At 36.3% G+C, this 18,899-nt stretch overlaps 1 protein-coding gene across 5 annotated transcripts in view; it reads left to right on the forward strand.

The window, feature by feature from the left end:
• The window catches only part of HOOK3 (hook microtubule tethering protein 3), a 174,883-nt gene that overhangs the window by 115,663 nt on the left and 40,321 nt on the right, over positions 1-18,899 (forward strand). For all 5 annotated transcript variants that reach the window (XM_056813626.1, XM_056813625.1, XM_056813627.1 and 2 more), the window contains 5 exons: positions 7,346-7,429; positions 8,897-9,060; positions 12,398-12,538; positions 14,241-14,442; positions 16,420-16,530. In XM_056813626.1, coding sequence (XP_056669604.1) covers positions 7,346-7,429; positions 8,897-9,060; positions 12,398-12,538; positions 14,241-14,442; positions 16,420-16,530 — 702 coding nt within the window. The remainder of the gene's footprint in view (positions 1-7,345; positions 7,430-8,896; positions 9,061-12,397; positions 12,539-14,240; positions 14,443-16,419; positions 16,531-18,899) is intronic.

Raw genomic sequence — 18,899 nt, forward strand, 5'->3', positions numbered from 1 at the left:
TACCTGCCATCAAAGAAGATTAACTGCATGCATCAAGAAGAAAACTACAAAGATAACTGGACATTATTTTCAAAGACTTGGATTTCTAGTTTGGTTTCAGGTGTGTTTTTTGCAGACAACATATTGTTGGATCCTGTTTTCTAATCCATTCAGCTAGGCTCTTCTATTTTATTAGTGAGTTCATCTCATTCACATTGTTTCCTTCCCCTTAAATTTTTCCTTTTCTTTTTTTCTGCTCTCTCAATATGTTTTGTTTCTTCCTTCCTCTCCCCTTTTCCCTTGACCCTTTTCCTTTCTGTTTGCCTTTTGGATAAGATGTATTTCTATGCCTGCTTGCTTGTGTATATTTATTCTTACCTTCTTTAACCAGTTCAGATGTGAATAAGTGTTGCCTATCCCCACACTTACCACCTCTTCTTGGTTATATAAATTCCTTTTTATATACCCTCTTTTTGTGAGATTATTTCCCCCATTCTTCCTCCCCCCCTTTCTAGTATGTTCCTCTTCCTCATCCTTTACTTTCTTCTTTTGAGTTCATCAAAATAATCAGTCATTCAAAAGCCTTTACTCTAATTAGACTTCCTCTATGACCCCAGAGAATGATAGAATTCTGAGAGGAGGGACTACATATATCAGTCTGCTTATATAAGAATGTAAACAGTTTAACCTTACTCAGTTACTTATTGTTCGTTCATGTTTATTTTTTGTTTTTCATCGCTCTTGTTTTTGTATGTTGAATTTTCTACTCGATTCTTATCTTTTCATCAAGAATCCTTGTAGAACCTCTATTTTGTTAAAACTCACTTCTCCTTCCCCCAGCCTCTAATAAGATTAAATTCATTTTTTGGAGGTGGGGTAGGTTATTTTTTATTCCAAGCCTTTATCTTTTGACTTGTGGAATGCTATATTCCAAGCTCTCTACTCTCGTATTGTGGGGAGTGCTAAATCTTGTGTTATCCTGACTGTACTCTTTAGTACTTGAATTTTTCTGACTGCTTGCCAGAGTTTTTCTTTGACCCCAAATCTCTGAATTTTGGCTATTAAGTTCTTGAAAAAAACTTTCATTTTGAAGTTTCTTTCAGGGGTGACTGATATATTCATTATAGTTCCACTTTGCTTATGAGATCTTAGTAGTTTAATGATTTCTTGAAAATTTGTATCTTGATTCTTTGTTTTGTTTATGGCTTTCAGGTAGTCCAGTGATTCTTAAATTTTCTCTCTTTGACCTCTTTTCCAGGTCATTTGTTTTTCCTACAAAACACTGTACATTTTATTCAAATTTTTTAAAATTTCTTTTTTGATGTCTCAAGTATATCACATTAGCTTTCATTTGGCCAGGTATAATTTTTAATGAGTTATTTTTTTCAGTAAAGTTTTATACCTCTTGTTTCGAGCTTTTAATTTTCATGACTCTTCCCTGGCTTGTGTTTCTTTACTCACTTTTTTTTTTCAAAAATCATTTTTAGTCCTTTTTATTTTATTTATTAAAGACCCTTGCCTTCTGTCTTAGAATCAATACTGCATATTGGTTCCAAAGCAGAAGAGCAGTAAGGACCCAGCTTCTCCCATTTAGCCATTTAAAAAAAAAACCTTGCTTTAACTTTTTGGGGAAATTTTCTTCTATGTTTGTATCTTGAGCTTTCTTATCGTCATTATAACTCTTTATGATGGCATTTTTTGTTTATTTGTTTGCTCACTCTTCCAATCTCTTTCTTTGGACTTTATATTAGTGCTGGGTTCTGTGTACTTATAGGGAGGTGTGGTATAGGGCTGGGGAGAGAGAGAACTTGCAAGAACCAAGGCTGGAGAACTAGCTGTCAATGAAGAGAAGGTTCCAACGGAATGTTCCCAGGAATGGCAGTTGGGGTTTTCTGGCCACACTGTGGAGAAGAAGCAGGATCTAAAAAGGCTTTGGACTTTGTCCCTGGCTCTGAGCAATTGAAGCTGACCAGGGGAGAAGCTTTTGAGTTGGTTGTCTCTTGGAGAGAGTTGAGCTGGCCAGGAGAAACTGAGAGACTTTGGACTTTGTTTTCTCTCTGGGGTTAAATTGAGAGACCATGCTGATTTTGTGAGGAAGAAAAAAGAAAATTTAAAAGCTGTTGTCCTCCATCTCTCTAATTGTCATAGAGTCATAGTTTGTGACTGGACTACTTTCTCAAACCCTCATTTTAGATTAGGGACATCCTCATCCCTCTCATCTCAGTTTCCCATCCTGTTATCCCAATAAACCCCTTGACTTGAAAAAGGAAAAGAATCTTTATAGTTCATTCGGGGGGAGGGAAGAATTGGGAGAAGAGGGTGGCAGGAGGAAGAGGGTTGGAGAAGGGAGAGAGTGAAAAGGGGGGAGGAGATTTAGAAAGATATATTAATCCATCAGCCATCAGTAGATATCAATAGGCAAACCCCAGAGTAAACATCAGAGCAGTTCCCTTGTGTAGCAGTTCCCCTGTATACCAGCATCTCTGTGTGGCAGTATCCCTGTGTGGCATCCCTCAACATTTCTCATTCCTACCATCCATTACAAATAAGCAGCATCAGGTTCCTATAGCAGCTCTCTCTAGTCACAAGCCAGAGGACAGCAGTCATTGCAGAAGAAACAGGTTTACCTTTTTCTATTTCAGAGGATATCTGGCCCGATCTGGTTTTACTCCTTAGGCTAGGTTCCTGCAAGCTGGCAATGCCCTTAAATAATGTAGTTTGGAGTGAGGGCTATTCTCTTCTGGTAGGATCCTGACCCAGATTTAGGTCTTTATTTTCTTTCATTCATTCATTTATTTTGCATGTCCTTCTTTAAGAGTTTCAATAGACTGCTTTTGTACTCATCCATTGTTATCCTGCTTAGAAAGGTTTGTAGTCTGTTGGCCTTCCCTTGGTCCAAGCCTCTTGCCTGGGCTGTTTCATTCTAGGCTTAAAAGCTAGGCTGAAAGTTAGAACTGAGTTACCATTACTAGGAGCAGTCATACAACTAACATAAACTTCCAGAACTTGTTCCTCTTTGCCTTATGACCCAGAACTGTCCTTTTGCCAAACCCTAGATTCTAGAGTGCTTCCTATTTCTATGTGTGCTCCTGGCAAGACCTTGTACCCAGTATTTGCAAACTTTTTATCTTCCTAAGCTGCTTTGGGCTAGAAAATTTTCTTCTTTCCCGATGAGAATTTGGTCTTGTATACTTTCCATATCTTTGTGTAGAAGTTGTGCTGGACAAACTAAGTTAAAATGCTTGTTCTCAATCTGCCTCCTTCCTTCACAAAGAATTTTATAGTCCATTAATACCAATTTCTTTTAATCAATTGGTCCACAGAACTTTAATTAGAAAATTCCACTACTATTTCACATTCAGTCTCAGAAACCAAATTCATCTTTCTTGAGTACTTTATTTTACAAATATTACATATTGTGTATTTAGCTTTGGGCACAAAAATAAGAATAACTTTCCTTCTATGTCATTTCATTCGTTTTATAGCCTTGCACAGGGGTGTGTGGGTGTGTGTATTAATTATGTTTAATTCTCTTGGTTAGGCAGTTTATTTTAATTGATAGCTAGGTGTCACAGACTATAAAGTACTGGATTTGGAGTAAGACCTCAGTCCAAATTGAGCCCCAAATGCTTAACTAGTTATGCGACCATAGGCAGATCTCTTAATATCTCTATGCCTCATTTGCCTCACCTATAAAATGGGGGTGATAATAGCATCTATTTCCACGGGTTGTTGTGAGTGTATAGTAAGATACTATTTTTAAGCATTTTGAAAATCTTAAAAGTACTAAATTAATACTAGTTTTATTAATTAATTAGACATTAAATCCATTTGCAAATGTGAGATTCAGCCTTTTCTTTGAAATGTATTTATTTTAGATTCTTACCTAACCTCTTTTTTGCACTTGTGAATTTTGCTTTTCACATTAGAGCTTACCTGATCATAAGGAAAAGGGATCCAATAGCTCCTGCAGAAATGCAAGGCAACATCCCCAAGTCACCATCTAAAAGTGAGCTTGTGATTTTAGAACTTTGAGTTAAGATATACCTAGCTATTATTAGATATGAGAGATTAAGACTCAGGGGTAGAAACCAGTTATAGTTGTTTAACTTTAGGTAGAGAAAAACAATTAAAAGAAAAGAATTTTTCATTTCCCCATGAAATCCATAAAAGTATAAAATCTATGCCTAATGAATCCTCTTTAATATTCCATATCATATAAGTAAAAAGATTATATCATAAGACAAAACTTAATAACAAGTTAAAGGCAATATTTCTAAAACTCAATACTGAGATACTATTTGTCTTGCTTAAAACTTGTTTCTCTCAATAAATTGGCCTTTCTTTAATGCTGGGTAAAACCTTCTCTATGTACCTTTATTTCTCTCTTGCATCTGCCCCCAATTAATTGACTTCTTTTGGTACCCCTCCAAATAAAAATGCAATATAATATTCACTTTGGGGACAGAACTTCATTAGCATCTAATTTGGACACTTCTCTAAATAGCCATTTATGGAAGCTAAATTTTGTATTGTTATATTCTCTGTCTTCCCCCAAGCATTCATCATTCCCTCAGGTTTTTTTAGTAATCATGAAAAGAGACAATTTTCATTCTGATTATATTAGAAATTTGCAAATATTCTCCTAAAAGAAAAGATTTGGAAGGCACTGGCTTATATAGCTGATGAAAAGAATGAGAACAAGAAATTTAGATTTTTGTTCCCATTTCTCAGAGCACAATTGCTTTGCATCTTTAGGTGAAAATGAATTCTTTCCTTCCCTATTTTCCTCAGAGACGTTCCTTTTGAGAATGACCTTGACCCTAAGCTTCCCATGAAAGCAGCAACCCATCTTTTGGTGTCATCATATGGAAGCAAGATATAAATTAGAGCAAGCTTCAAAGAATGAAAACTATCTCATAGGAAAAAAATGGAAAAATCCACAGATATGTGAAGGGAGAAGAGAGAGTACACAACATATCATAAATAAGAATCCCCCAAAAGAAAAAGATTAAAGAATTTTATGAAAGGACCTTATGTGGAAAAAAATGAAAGTTGCCAAGTATCTCCACTGGTTTCCTCAAAATGTCAGGAGAGTCAAGAAGTAGTACCTTGATGAACTTTATGGAAGGATAGGTACAAGTGTGGAACAGATGAGCAGGCCTAGGTGGGCTGTGACTTGCCTTGTTAGAAGGAACTCACAAATGGGTATGCTAACCGACCCATTTGAGTAAAAATCATTAAAAGTTTACTGAAAAAAGGAACTTTTTTTCAAAAAGGAGTCCTTTTTCCAAACCTCTCCTTTTATAGATGAGGAAATAAGCCTCTAAAAGTGAAGTGACATCTGCTTTGTGCGAAACACTGTAATACTGGGGGAGGTGGATAGTTTCAAGGAGATATAATCTTTCCTTGTGGAATTTATAACCTAGTAGGGGACTATTACATAGGTGTTTATGTTATAGAAAATATTGTATTGTAGGTTTGAGGATAAAGATTGTTAAGTGAAAAATAGGATAATCTGTTCCTAACTTGGCTACAGTTAAGTTCCCTAGAATAGTTCAAACAGTCAAGAAGCATTATTAAGTATTTACTATGTACCAAGCACATCACTAAGCCCTGGGAACACAATGAAAGGTGAAAACAGTTCCACTCTAAAGATGTTTACCTTCTAATTAGGGAGACAAAAAAGAAATAGTTAAATAGAAGGTACATAGTATTTTATTTGTTAGGCATTGTACCACGTACATGTACTATGTGCCAGGCATTGTGAGGACACAGATACATAGAAAATGAATGACACTGTCCAAGTCGATATAAGATTAAGAAGATAGGAGAAATAAGACTTAATCCTAAATGAAATAGTTAAACTTATAAACTCTTATGTTTGATTATTGAAAGGAATTGATTTAATTTTAAATAATCGACAGGAAAGAATTTATAATCTAATGGGAAAAGACAGTGTACAAAATGTGGCTGAAAAGGAGAGGAGGCTTTGTATTCAGAGGCATAATGGAAAAGTCCAAAAACAATGCATCTAGTGGGAAATTCACAGAATAAATTGGTTTGCAAGCACTTATTAACTACCTGCTATGTTCTAGGCAATGTGCTAATCATTTCAAAATATAAGTGAGACACCAAGCAATCCCTCTTCATGGGTAGCTATCCATGAGGCGATATAGGAAGGACAATTAAGGGGATCAGAAGAGATTTCACACAGAAGTTAGAATACAAGACCTGAAGTGAGCAGCAAATATATTCCAAGCAGTAGGGTACAGAGAAGGCCACCTAGACTAGAATTCCCTTGGGAGGCCATGGAGGCTGGACAGATAGGCTGGAGATAAGTAATCTCAAAGGGGAGGCACTCCCAGCCTAGGGAGGAGAGTAGTGCCACAAAGATCTTCTGTAGGAAGAGGAATTTAAACTGAAATTTAAGAAAAGTCAGGGAAATTAAGTGGCAGAAGTGAAAAGGGAGAGAACTTTTTGGCATGAAGAACAGCCATTGCAAAGACATGCAGATGTAAGGATTATACTGTATGAATAATAGCTGGATGACATAATGTGTGTAAAGTGTGAAATGTTAAAAGATTTGAAAGGAAATTAGAGCTAGGATCTGAAATCTTTAATAAGGTCTGAACTTAATTCTCTGTTTTTCATCATTTGAAAACACTTCAAACCATTGGAAAAGACAAAAAAAGTCAGAAGGGCAAAGTAGTCGATTTAGGGAGAGGTGGAATTGACTAAGCTTTGCTTTTCTGTCTTCTTGCCTTCTGTTTTCTACCCCTAGGCCTTCCTGTCTCCATTATCATTTTCTTGGTCATACTCTGAATGTTTCTTCAGGGAAAATATACATGTTGTGGACTTGATATTATAATGTCAACTTCAGCTAATGTAGATATTCCTACATTTTAGATAGTTTCTCATCTTTTTTTGAAAGTTGAATATGTGGCCATGCTTCCTCAAATACTTGGGTGGTTAAAATAAAATACTGTTAGCATAATTTTATTTTTGCTATCTTGACTTAGCTACTACAATATAAGTAAATATGAAGTATAATTCAGAGGTGTCTTATTTTTATTGTCAGAATCAAAATGAATTAAGATCTAAATGACCTTGATACAAAAAAGATTCATTAGAAAATTCATATAAGATAAGAAAATAGGAGAAATAAGACTTGACCCTAAATGAAATAGTTAAACTTATAAACTCTTACCTTTGATTATTGAAAGGAATTGATTTAGTTTTAGATAATGGACAGGAAACCCCATTTTTGATAGAGGACTGTTTTGAACAGCACAGTTTACTCCATTTGATTCTGTCCAATAATGAAATACACAATGTTTTTTATTTCATCTTTGTGTTTAACTAGTTGAAGAAAACTACAGAGGAACTGAATGAAGCTTTGGCAGCAAAAGAAGAGATTGCTCAGAGGTGCCATGAATTAGACATGCAGGTAATGAGTCTACTCGGTATACCATCAACTTTCGTGAGAAGATTGTGGCAGCATTTTAAATTAGCCCGAGCTAAATAACTTTGGGTGGAAGTTGCAAAAAGTTTTTTGTAGATTTGATGTTAGGAAAAGCTTCCTAACAGGGAGAGCCATGCAGAAATAGAACATACTGTGTCAGGAAGTCACAGGTTCCCCCTCTCTGGTGTTCACACTTAAAAGGCTTTATGCAAAGCGTTGGTGACTGCTTGTATATATGATAGAGGGGTTTCTCATTCAGGATTGAGTTTGATGAAATAGCTTAGCTTCTACGGTTCCTTCCATCTTTGAGATGTGTGATTGATGGTCTTAGTCCTATGTAGGGTGTTTTTTTTTTTCACCAGTCCTTCAGTAATGAAATTCTCCCCACCTTTTATATGTTTATTCATTTATGTAATAAAAAGTTATGTATTTAAGTATGCATGCTTGCTCATGATTACATGTCATATATTCATATGGCTAGAATGCAGGCCTTTTCCCCAAGCCTTCTCATTGCATGTGATTCATGTCTAAATCCTCCCCCTGGAATAGGGGTGAGGAACACCTAGAGATAAGAAGTCCTGGGTTCAAATGTGGTCTCAGACACTTCCTAGCTATTTGACCCTGGGTAAGTCCCTTAACCTCCCTTGCCTAGCCCTTAATCTTCTGCCTTAGAACAAATATATATTGATTCTAAGACCTAAAGTAGTTTTAAAATAAATCAATACTCCATAGAATATTCACCTAATGTGTGTACTCCTCAAAACTTTTCATATAGGCATAAGGAATATATAAAGTATCCTATGTTCTACTTTTTCACTTAGATTTAAAATAATGATAGTAGCAATCATTTACATAGTACTTTAAACTTTCACTCTCATAGTAACTCTAAGATATATATGTCCTTATTATTTCCATTTTACAGATGAAGAAAGTGAGACCTAGAAAGGCTAAATGACTTGCCTAAGTTCACATAGCTAATAAATTTCTGAGGCATGGCTTGAAGTCAGGTCTTCCTGTTTCCAAGTCTAGTACTCTATCCACTAAGCCACTTGGCTACTGCTTCATTTGATGAACTATTCTGTTAATACCAATCTTCAAAATTAGCTCCAGCATTGCTAGTAATTAATGCTACTACAGGAATGATGAAATTGCATTATAGTTAGCCTTCAAATAGGTATGTAATATAATGGAAGACACCCAAGTTCAACTTCAACCTGAGACCCATTAACAATTTCTAGGCATATGACGAGACAAATTATTTTACCTCTCAGCCTCAGTTTCCTCATGAAGGGAGCTATCATAACCCCTCTCAAGTATTTTCTTCTCCTGGGCCAATATCCCTGGTTCATTCAACCTACCTTCATCTGGTGTGTTCTTTGGTTCTTTTATCATATTATCATGATGATGATGCGGCTAAAATTTTTTTTTCTGTTTTCCTTTTCCCTTTATTAGGTTGCAGCATTACAAGAAGAAAAAAGTAGTTTACTTGCAGAAAATCAGGTATTAATGGAAAGATTAAACCAGTCTGACTCAATAGAAGATCCTAACAGTCCAGCTGGCCGAAGACATCTTCAGCTACAGACTCAATTAGAGCAGCTCCAGGAGGAGACATTCAGGTAAAAAGTCCAGACTCGTGATTTTTATCTCTATGGGGACTCTTGATAAATGTTATTTGATAAATGATATGAGAATAACATGGGTGATATAAGAATTCAAAGGAGGAAGAAAGCTCATATAATAAAAGAAGGTATATGACACAATTAGGGTCACTTACTTCAACAAGCCTCTAAATATGTATGTGATTTGGGGTCCCAGTATAGCACTTCCACACAAGGAGGTAACATGACTTTTCCCAGCTTTCCCATTTTATATGACAGAAGCCTTATCTCTGATGGCTATTAGAGGTGCTCCTTGGGGGTTGGGAAGGGTGGAGGAGAGGACACTTTAGGATAGTAATTCATAGGGGAAAGAGTGTAATCTGTAGCCTCCTCTTCCCATATTTTACACTTGAGCGCAGTGATTTGTTTTGGGTGAGTGAGGGCATGAGAGGCATGTTTTTTGATTCACTCATTGGAGTGAATCATTGTGAGTAAGCGAAACATTGGAGATTCCTATCTATGAGATGGCACTCCAGAACTCTTTGCATCCATTAGAATATATTATCTAGGATGTTATTTTGGGGGAAAGAGAAGAGACCTTGTCTAATTGTTTTAGAAGTAGAAAGCAAAAAGCAAAGAATAATTAATACATATCAAATGTGGAGCTTAGGAAGAGAGCCAACAGAATTAACTGAAATTATTCTCTTCAATAAGGAATTATTAAGGCTTTTAGAAAGGCTCCTTCAGGTTTTTTAATTTGGAATGTTAATTCATATTCCTAATATGAGAAAGAAAAACTTCAAAAACATAATTATTTTAATGAGATTATAACAACTGTATTGATATAGCTACCTATAAATGGGTAGGTACCTATATATATATCTATATATATATATTCAATAGCAAGCAGTATTGATTGATTTATATTTCTCAGAATAAGAAAGCATTTTCAGCCATCTAATTCTAGGAAATAAAATCAAACCCTTATGGACATAATTAGAAGGATATAGAAATCTAAAGACCAAATACTAATGACAGCATTACAGCAATTAAAGCTTTATTTGTCCTGGCACAAGGACACATAGAAAAGTTGAAGAATGGGGTATCTCCTTTCTTCCTTTTCCTATTATGCTACATTTCACTTCAATTTCTTTTTTTTTTTTTAACCCTTACCTTCCGTCTGGCTCCAAGGCAGAAGAGTGGTAAGGGCTAGGCAATGGGGATCAAGTGACTTGCCCAGGGTCACACAGCTGGAAAGTGTCTGAGGTCAGATTTGAACCTAAGACCTCCCGTCTCTAGGCCTGACTCTCAATCCACTGAGCCACCCAGTTGCCCCCTCACTTCAATTTCTAAAAGAATTTCTTATTATTAGCAATCAATTCTTGTCTAGCCTTTTCTTACACTTTTTCTTCTATTGTATATACATTATACACCCCAACCAAACTGAATTCAGGTCAATAAAACACACTTATTAAGTGCATATTTTATAAAAGACCCTATGTCAAACACTAAAGATTCAAAAATGGCGATTTCTGAACTTATTTTACAGCCTCCAAAAGTTGTAATTTTGTAATAAAGGTTGAAGGATTGGGTGAAATAATATGTACATAAAAAGTATAATTGAGAGACACCATGGCCCATTATTGGAAAGAATCCTAGGCTTTTAGTCAAAGGACTTGTGTTCAAACATCAGCTCAGGTACTTACTGTTTGATTTTGGGAAGACACTGAACCTCTCTGGACTTCAGTTTTCTCATCTTTGAAATGATAGTATTAGACTGCTCACCTAATGTCTCTTCTAACTGTTCAATACAGTAAACATTTATTAAGCACCTTCTATGTGCTAATTAACATTGGGGATACAAATAACAAGAAAAAAGACAGTCCTTGCCGTCAAGAAACTTGAAATCAAGTGGGAAGGCAGCTAGAAAGCCACAAAGGTGGGGAGAGCATAGTTAGGCACCAGGAGTACAGTGTTCCTCAGATGTAAAGCTGCTGGTGAAAATAGAGTGATCTCTTTAAAGGCAAGTGCTGGGACGGTGCTCCACCCTCCCACCCTCCAATCAGGAGAGAGGAGGCAGCAAGAACTGGGAAGCTATTTAGTATCCAAAGCTGAGTCACTCAGCTAAATCTGTGAACCTCTGATAGATAAGATGGGAGAAAGTGTATCATGGTAAAATAAATATCTTGCTCATAAGCAAGCCCATATTATTATTAAGTGAAGAACAAAAACAGTTATGTAGGCATGGGGAAGCTCCTTTCAGAAAGCTCGACACACACTCTTCTCTCACTGTCTCTGTCTTCTGTCTCTCTCCCTCCCTCCCTCCCTCCCTCCCCTCCTCCTTTCTTTCTCTTAGACAACCCCCTACCCCCCAGAATACTAGCAGCTAGCTTCTTTTAATTTTTAACCTTTTCAAATAAAATTTACAAATTTTGTCAGCTTTGAATTCAAGGACAGGAGTGACATGGACTTAAATTAATTGAAGCAAAGGAAAATGCCACTTCCTGTTTTGACTGAAATAGAAATCTGTTTCCAAGTTGGTGTTATTCATGTCATATCTTTCCCTCTAAGATCAAGTTTCACTCCTGACTTTATGATAATCTTGTAGATGTGTGTTTTGTTTTTTTGTTTTGTTTTTTCCAAATTTAATTAGTTAATTTAGAATATTTTTCCATAGTTACAAGAATCATGTTCATTCTTTCCCTCCCATCCCCCCAACCCCCTCCCATAGCCAACTCGTATTCCACTGGGTTTTACATGTATCATTGATCAAGACTTATTTCCATATTATTGCTTTTTGCACTAAAGTGATCATTTAGTCTATATCCCCAATCATCCCCTTCAACCCATGTGATCAAGCCGTTGTTTTTCTTCTGTTTCCTTGTAGATGTTTTGATAAAGGACTCATCCTCCTTTATACACAGCTTCTTCTTTTCTACCTTTATACCATTCCCTAAACCTAGAATTTTCCATTCCTTCCCTCCAAGGTACAATGTCACGCAGATCCTACATCCCCATCCACTTAATTCTGGACCATCTTGTCAAACCCAACTCAGATGATGCCTCCTTCATAAAATTTTCTCTACGAAACTTCTGTCATAGTGGCCTTTAAATGCCACCACCCTCCTCCCATTTGTCATGTTGCAAAGAAAATACTTTGCCATTTCTGCTGTGCCCCCCCCCCCAAAAAAAAAAAAAGTATTGGACAAGATTTTGAAGGAGGATTTTTTTCTCCTCTTCCTTTCCCATGTTGGTACTCAGTAAATATTAAATTGTTGAATTCTAGTTTTTTACTATGGTCAAAGGAAATTATGGGAAGTAAATAGTGTTTAGTTGATTTTGTCATGATTTCTAGACTAGAAGCAGCCAAAGATGACTATCGAATACGATGTGAAGAATTGGACAAGGAAATCTCTGAACTCCGGCAGCAAAATGAAGAGCTGACCACATTGGCCGATGAAGCTCAGTCTTTGAAAGATGAAATAGATGTTCTTAGGTAAGCCACCTTTTTCAGTCTTGTAAATGCTTAAAACCTTATAATCAGTTGGGATCTGGACCAACTATCAAGTCTCATCTATAGAGTAAGTACCTACTTTGTGCTCATTACTGAGCAGCATTTCTAGACTTTGACCTAGGCTGAGGAAATTCAAAAGAAGTGTTTGATACAATTAATTCCCTAGATCATGCACTGGGAGCAAAGAGATACATCTAAAACAGTTAAAGACTAATCTAAGGCAATTTATAATTAAACTTCATGTGGCAGCCATAAAAAAAGAAATGAAAGAAAGAAAAAGCTCACAAAACCTTTCACTGTATTTAGATACATAACATCCAGCAATAAAGTGGTGCGGAAAATCAAATTTTGATTACATTTTGTAATTAATTCTATTCTATATCACCCTCAATACATTGTAAAATTACCCAAGTCATGTTTCTTTGTCTCTGACTTAAGCTTAGGAGTCTAGCTTTCTCTCTGAGCTAAGTTGTCCCATAAATCACCTTAATTTGAAAAAGTTTATTATCTCTATACTTATTACTGCCCATGTACAATTAAGAGAGGTTCTTGTTATCTCACTTAACAAGCCTTACAAGATTCAGTAACACCAGGAAGTTTGCTATCTCTGTAATGATGGCTGTCCTTCAAGAAAGTCTGGGCTCTAATAATGCAGTTGGACACCACCAATGAACTTTCTGTAGCAACAGGATGGAAGGAAGGGTTATTGCTAGTCCTGTATTCCTGACATCCATCTAGGCATAGTTTTCCATCATCTAAGATACTTCAGATTTTGTAACCAGTCATCTTGTTTTATGCTTCCTGTTCTTTACTATCTACATTCTAGAAAGTTTCCATTGATAAGACACAGTATGTGTAAGAGAGGGCAGCCAGAATGGTTGAAAGACTTAATTTAAATCTATTTCATTTGAGGACTGGGTGTAATAAGTGAAGACATTTAGTCTGGAGCAGGGAATACTTCAGGGACACATGATAATTGTCTTAAAGTATTTAACTGTCACTAGGAGGGCAAAACTAGAACGATGGGTAGAAGTTGTAAAAGGTACACATTTATATTTATTTATATAAGGAGAGCTTTCCTGATAGCTGGTGCTGTCTAAAACTGAGCTAACTCAAGAGGTAGCATGTTTTGTAAAAATTAAATTAGTTTCTCTACTAAAAGTATTATATTTTTATGAGATTTATTAAAGATTATTAGAAATCAAGGAAATAAGAAAATACAAAATAAGAAAAGCACGTGCCTAGGGCTGAATAGCCCATTCACATTTCACTTACTACATCTTGCATGCCCAGTAGAGAGACGCGTGTGCTTAGAAGCGGAAGAAGAGAGAGCTTGGGAGGCAGAGAGCCCTTTAAATACTAAATTGTGTTCTCGCACTCAGGTGAGATTATAGGATATTCTGGGAAGTACCAAGGACTTCTGGGGATTGAAGTCCAGGGTTCAAATCTCCATTTTACAGTTTATGGTGTTGAGGGGGGGGTGTATTGAGTTATATACTTATCTAGGGACATATATCTATATCTAGGTAATCTAGATATAAATATATCTCTTAGATACAGATAGAGAGATAGAGGTTGCTGAGACCTATTCCAGCACTGAAATTCTATAAACAGAATTTTAAGTAGTTCAGTTAAGGGAAAGATTAATGTAGATCTGATTTTTTAATTCCCATTTTTATTTCAGGCATTCTTCTGATAAAGTGGCTAAACTTGAAGGCCAAGTAGAATCATATAAAAAGAAACTAGAAGATCTTGGTGATTTGAGGCGGCAAGTGAAACTCTTAGAAGAGAAGAACACGATGTACATGCAGAACACTGTAAGTCTAGAGGAGGAGTTAAGGAAAGCCAATGCTGCTCGCAGTCAGCTTGAAACATACAAAAGACAGGTGAGAAATTATTCTTTTACATTGGTTCATTTTTCATGCAGACAAATTTTATTTTTTATTACATTGCCTGTTTTTAAGACAGTTCCTACTAAATAAAAAAATATTTCCAAATGTACTATGCCTGATTTAAGTTTAAAACTCATCTCTAGAGGCAGCTGGGTAGCTCAGTGGATTTGTTAAATCTATATTTTGGAAAGGCAAAGGAAGGTACTATAAAGGGAAAACAGCACATATAAATAATATTGTATTTATTAACAGAGAAGGGAGGAAAGAAAATGGGAAAAAGGAAATTTGACTGCTTTACCCTCTAATTAAACCCACTATTTAACTACCTTAACTTAATTACATAAATTCCTAATGGCAAGTCCAACAGGTAACCAGATTTCTCACACTCAGAATCCTTTGATGTGTCAGGTACAGGAAGCCAGCTGAGTCCTCGGATGTCCAAAAGAGAGACTGATTTCCTCCAATTTTCCTCTGTTCACCAGAGGGTATTGGGGGAACTTCTGCTCATTCTTGCTTGATGGTATTCAAAGCGGCTGCTTCCAAGATGTCCAAGGGAGTCCAGGAGAAATCAGATCTACACCCTTCAGGCTTTTCTTCCCAGCTCCAGACTACTGTTGGAAAAACTGTCTCTTCAACAGTTTGGAACCTTTCCTGTCAGCCCTGGGAGAATTCTGAGTCCTGAGGGCTTGTCAATCAAAACTCTTTGCGCCCTGTAATTCCCCTTGCTACAAATTGAAAGCCAGACCTAGAGACCTGGAGGTCCTCGCTTCAAATCTGGCCTCAGACACTTCCCAGCTTTGTGACCCTGGGCAAGTCACTTAAAAAAATCTCTAAAGTTGATTGAAATGACTGTAGTAGAACACCTCCCCCCAATAACCCTTACCTTCCACCTTAGAATCAATACCTTGTATTGGTTCTAAGGCAGAATTGCAGTAAAGACTAGGTAGTGGGGGTTAAGTGACTCGCTGCTTCCTGTAAATAGCTTTTTTTTTTAAGCTTGAGCTGTTGTTTAGATTAGAATTGAATCTGCTCAGTAAATTCTTATTTCTTGACTTCTGTTGATATCCTTGTTCTAATTAACTGCTTAAATCCATAAGCACTTTAGTTTGTCAGTTTCCTTATCTATATTCAAGTATAGTATACTAATAATGACAATTATATATATTTATATTCTGTAAATGTATATATAACCATGTTGTCTCACCTATTAGACTAGCTTATTTTGAGAAGGATTTATTACATTTATATCCCAAGCACCTAACACAATGAGTAAGCCCTTAATGAAGTGTTAATTGATTAATTGACATTTTTATAGGGGTTCAGCTTTTAAAATGTACTTTGCATGAGGTCTTATTTGAGTCTGGCAACAATATTATCCCCATTTTACAAATTAGGAAAATGAGATTTGATCTGCCACCTTTTCCACTGCTCACTCTGGGCAGAGTAACCAAATGATTAGTACTATTGTTTCTGGAAAGAGAATATCAATTGGTTAACGGCCCTGTGACTCTACATATCATGTTAATTTGCCTGCATGATTTGTCCATGGTTATATTACATAGCTGGTTAGTGTTAAAGATAGGCTTGTTTTCTTGACTCTATGTCCCACACTATAGCAAGTCACTTGGTTTCTCTGGGTCTGTTTTAGCATCTTTTCACTATCTAAGAGACAGGGTTGATTATGGGGATAGAGCTATGTAAACTTCAAGGCACTAAAGACAAAGGAGCTATCATTTAAAATATAATTAACATAACAATTGATATCTTCCTTGAGGGTCATTAAGAGAAAATAAATGTTGCCCTCTTTTTCCAAATGGATTTGGTTTAAATAGTCTGTCACTTATATTTGCTTGAGAAATAATATGTAAGAAGATATATGTATATTTCTCTTCCTCATGAATTTATAAAATAAAGAAAAACTAATGACTTTTATTACTTCTTATTGTTAATAGCTTTCTCTTTTTGCAACAGGTAGTGGAACTGCAAAATAGATTATCTGAAGAATCAAAAAAAGCAGATAAATTGGATTTTGAATATAAACGGCTGAAAGAAAAAGTGGATAGTCTTCAAAAAGAAAAGGATGTGAGTACATATTCTTTTTTCTCCCAAAGCATAGTTGCTAGAATGTGGAATTAGAATCGGGAAGATCTGGGTTCAAATCCTGCCTTTGTCACTTATTAGCTGTATGATCCCAGGCAAGCCACTTTAACTTTTCCAGAACCAGCCTTGTGATCTTGGTTGTGATCTTAGTCTAAATCAGCCATTCTCTAGGTATGGTCCAAGGGCCACTCAACTGTTTTGATAATAATACTATTATTATCTATTAAAAATACTCTCCCTTTTCTAAGTATGTATATATGTGTGTGAGGCCTATCTTTCTAAATATATATCAAATAAACTGAATGCAAAAACACAAATAAGAAACCAGCCAGGCCTTAAAGAGATTTGGAAAAATGTATAAAACAGTATCTCTTCTCATTTTTGTTTTATTTTGGAAATAGTGGTTTTCCATAAAAATAATTTATTAATGTTAACATGCAATAGATTTATTATTGTTGTTTTACTGAATTACTAAATTAGAGTTTTATCAGATTTATTTTTTTTTAGATATGGATATAACCTATATTTAAAAAGTTCTTTAGGGAAGTGGAGGGAGGTGCTTCAACAATTTTTAAGAGTGTAAAGTGGACCTGAAACCAAAAAGCTTAAGAATCACTTGTCTAAGGGATAGCTAGGTGGTTCGGTCAATATAAGAGCTATAATGGTTAAATTGGTGTTTTGTCTAAATAAGAGTTGTAAAAAAGTGGACGTGAATTATCATCCCTTAAGTCAGGAAATTTTTCAGCAGCTTTTAATAATTTTGTTTAATTGGAATATTAGTAAAAAGAGGAAAATGTAGAAGGGGAAGAAGTAAGGACATTGCCTAGCCTACCCTAAATGCTGATCTGGTGAAACGAAGCTCACTCCCCGAACAAGTTCCAATCTCCACATGGGAATCCTAGTCACTCGCCAGCAAGCCAGGCAGGATCCAGGCAAGGTCCCAATGCAGAAAAACTTTTGTGAGCTAAGCTCATCAAGGCAGCAGTGAACTCAACAGGAAAGTCCCTGACTCCAAGAAGCTCCAAAGCTGAAAGTCGAAGTCCCAGACCCAAAAACTCCATTCAAAAGACCTAAAGCTCCAAATCAAAGTTGAAGTTTAAAAGCCCCAAGGATCCATCCTTCACAAAGAAGAACTCCAAAGGAGAAGATCCAAGGAGCAGAGACTCCAAAGAATAACTCTAAAGGTGAAACCTCAAGAAGTCCCTTGGACAGGAAGTTCAAGACTTTTTATAGGCCTTTTTCCACATCACTTCCTGTCCCTTCTCCACTTTATAGGAACCAATCGCAGTCTTTCAATTTTCCTAGCACTACTTGGGGGGAGTGGCCTTGGGAGTTGTCACCCACTCTAGCAAGTGACTTGTGAACTCTCATATTTAGTGACTGGTAAGGTACTAAACAGGAGTATTTAAGTTTCTGATTGATTAACTGATGTGTAGACAAAAGAGAGTTTGATTCACTCTTCAAAGAGTCAGGCTTGTCGATAATTGGCCCTTGAGTCAGATCTGGTCTCAAACTTCCTAGCTATGTGACCCTTGGCCAAAAAAATCACTTAACCCCAATTGACTAGCACTTGGTACTCTTTGAATATCTAATATCAATTTCAATTCTAAGGTAGATGGTAAGTGTTTGTTTTTTTAAAATCATTGGTCTAGACAGTTCACATTGTAGGAATTGATTCATTCAATAAATGAAAGTTATTGATTTATTAATTGAATACTTATAATGTGCAATTCAGTATACTAAGCTTTGAAACACATATACAGAAGTGTGTGGCACATGGCTAAGTAGAATTGTGAACAGGTCCAACTATTCTGGAGGGTAATTTGGAATTATGCCCAAAGGGCTATAAACAAATGCATGTAAAGGTAAAAAATTAAGGTTAGACTAAATATGTAAGAGTGTGGTCGCCAAAATTAATATATCTCAAGTCAGAATGACTTTATAGCAGTATTTGTTTATAAAATAGAGGGAAAGTAGAGAAATGAGAAAGATAGTAGAGAAGGTATCTATTCTATCACACTAGATAATTACTCCGTCCCGGTTCAAACCAGGCAAGGTTCATTAACCCTCCACCAGAGAGACCATACGTCAGAGGTTCCAGTGGTGAATAAAATAAGGGTTCCAGCCATGAGGCCTCCTCCAAGACAGGGGCCTCTCTGGAAGCTAGTCCCTGAAAGAGCCAGGAAAGAAGTCAGCCTTTAAACTCCCTCATGTGGTAGTCCAAAAACAAGCTCCAAGAGCAGTCCAAGGTCCCAGGTCAGAGTTTCTCCAAGGCCAAGTTCTAAGGAGAAAGAGCTAGTCACGGGAAGTTCTTGCCACTTTTAAAGACCCTTCTTTGCGTCACTTCCTGT

The sequence above is a fragment of the Monodelphis domestica genome, chromosome 1, assembly GCF_027887165.1.
Source record: "Monodelphis domestica isolate mMonDom1 chromosome 1, mMonDom1.pri, whole genome shotgun sequence".
In the NCBI taxonomy this organism is placed as follows: domain Eukaryota; kingdom Metazoa; phylum Chordata; class Mammalia; order Didelphimorphia; family Didelphidae; genus Monodelphis; species Monodelphis domestica.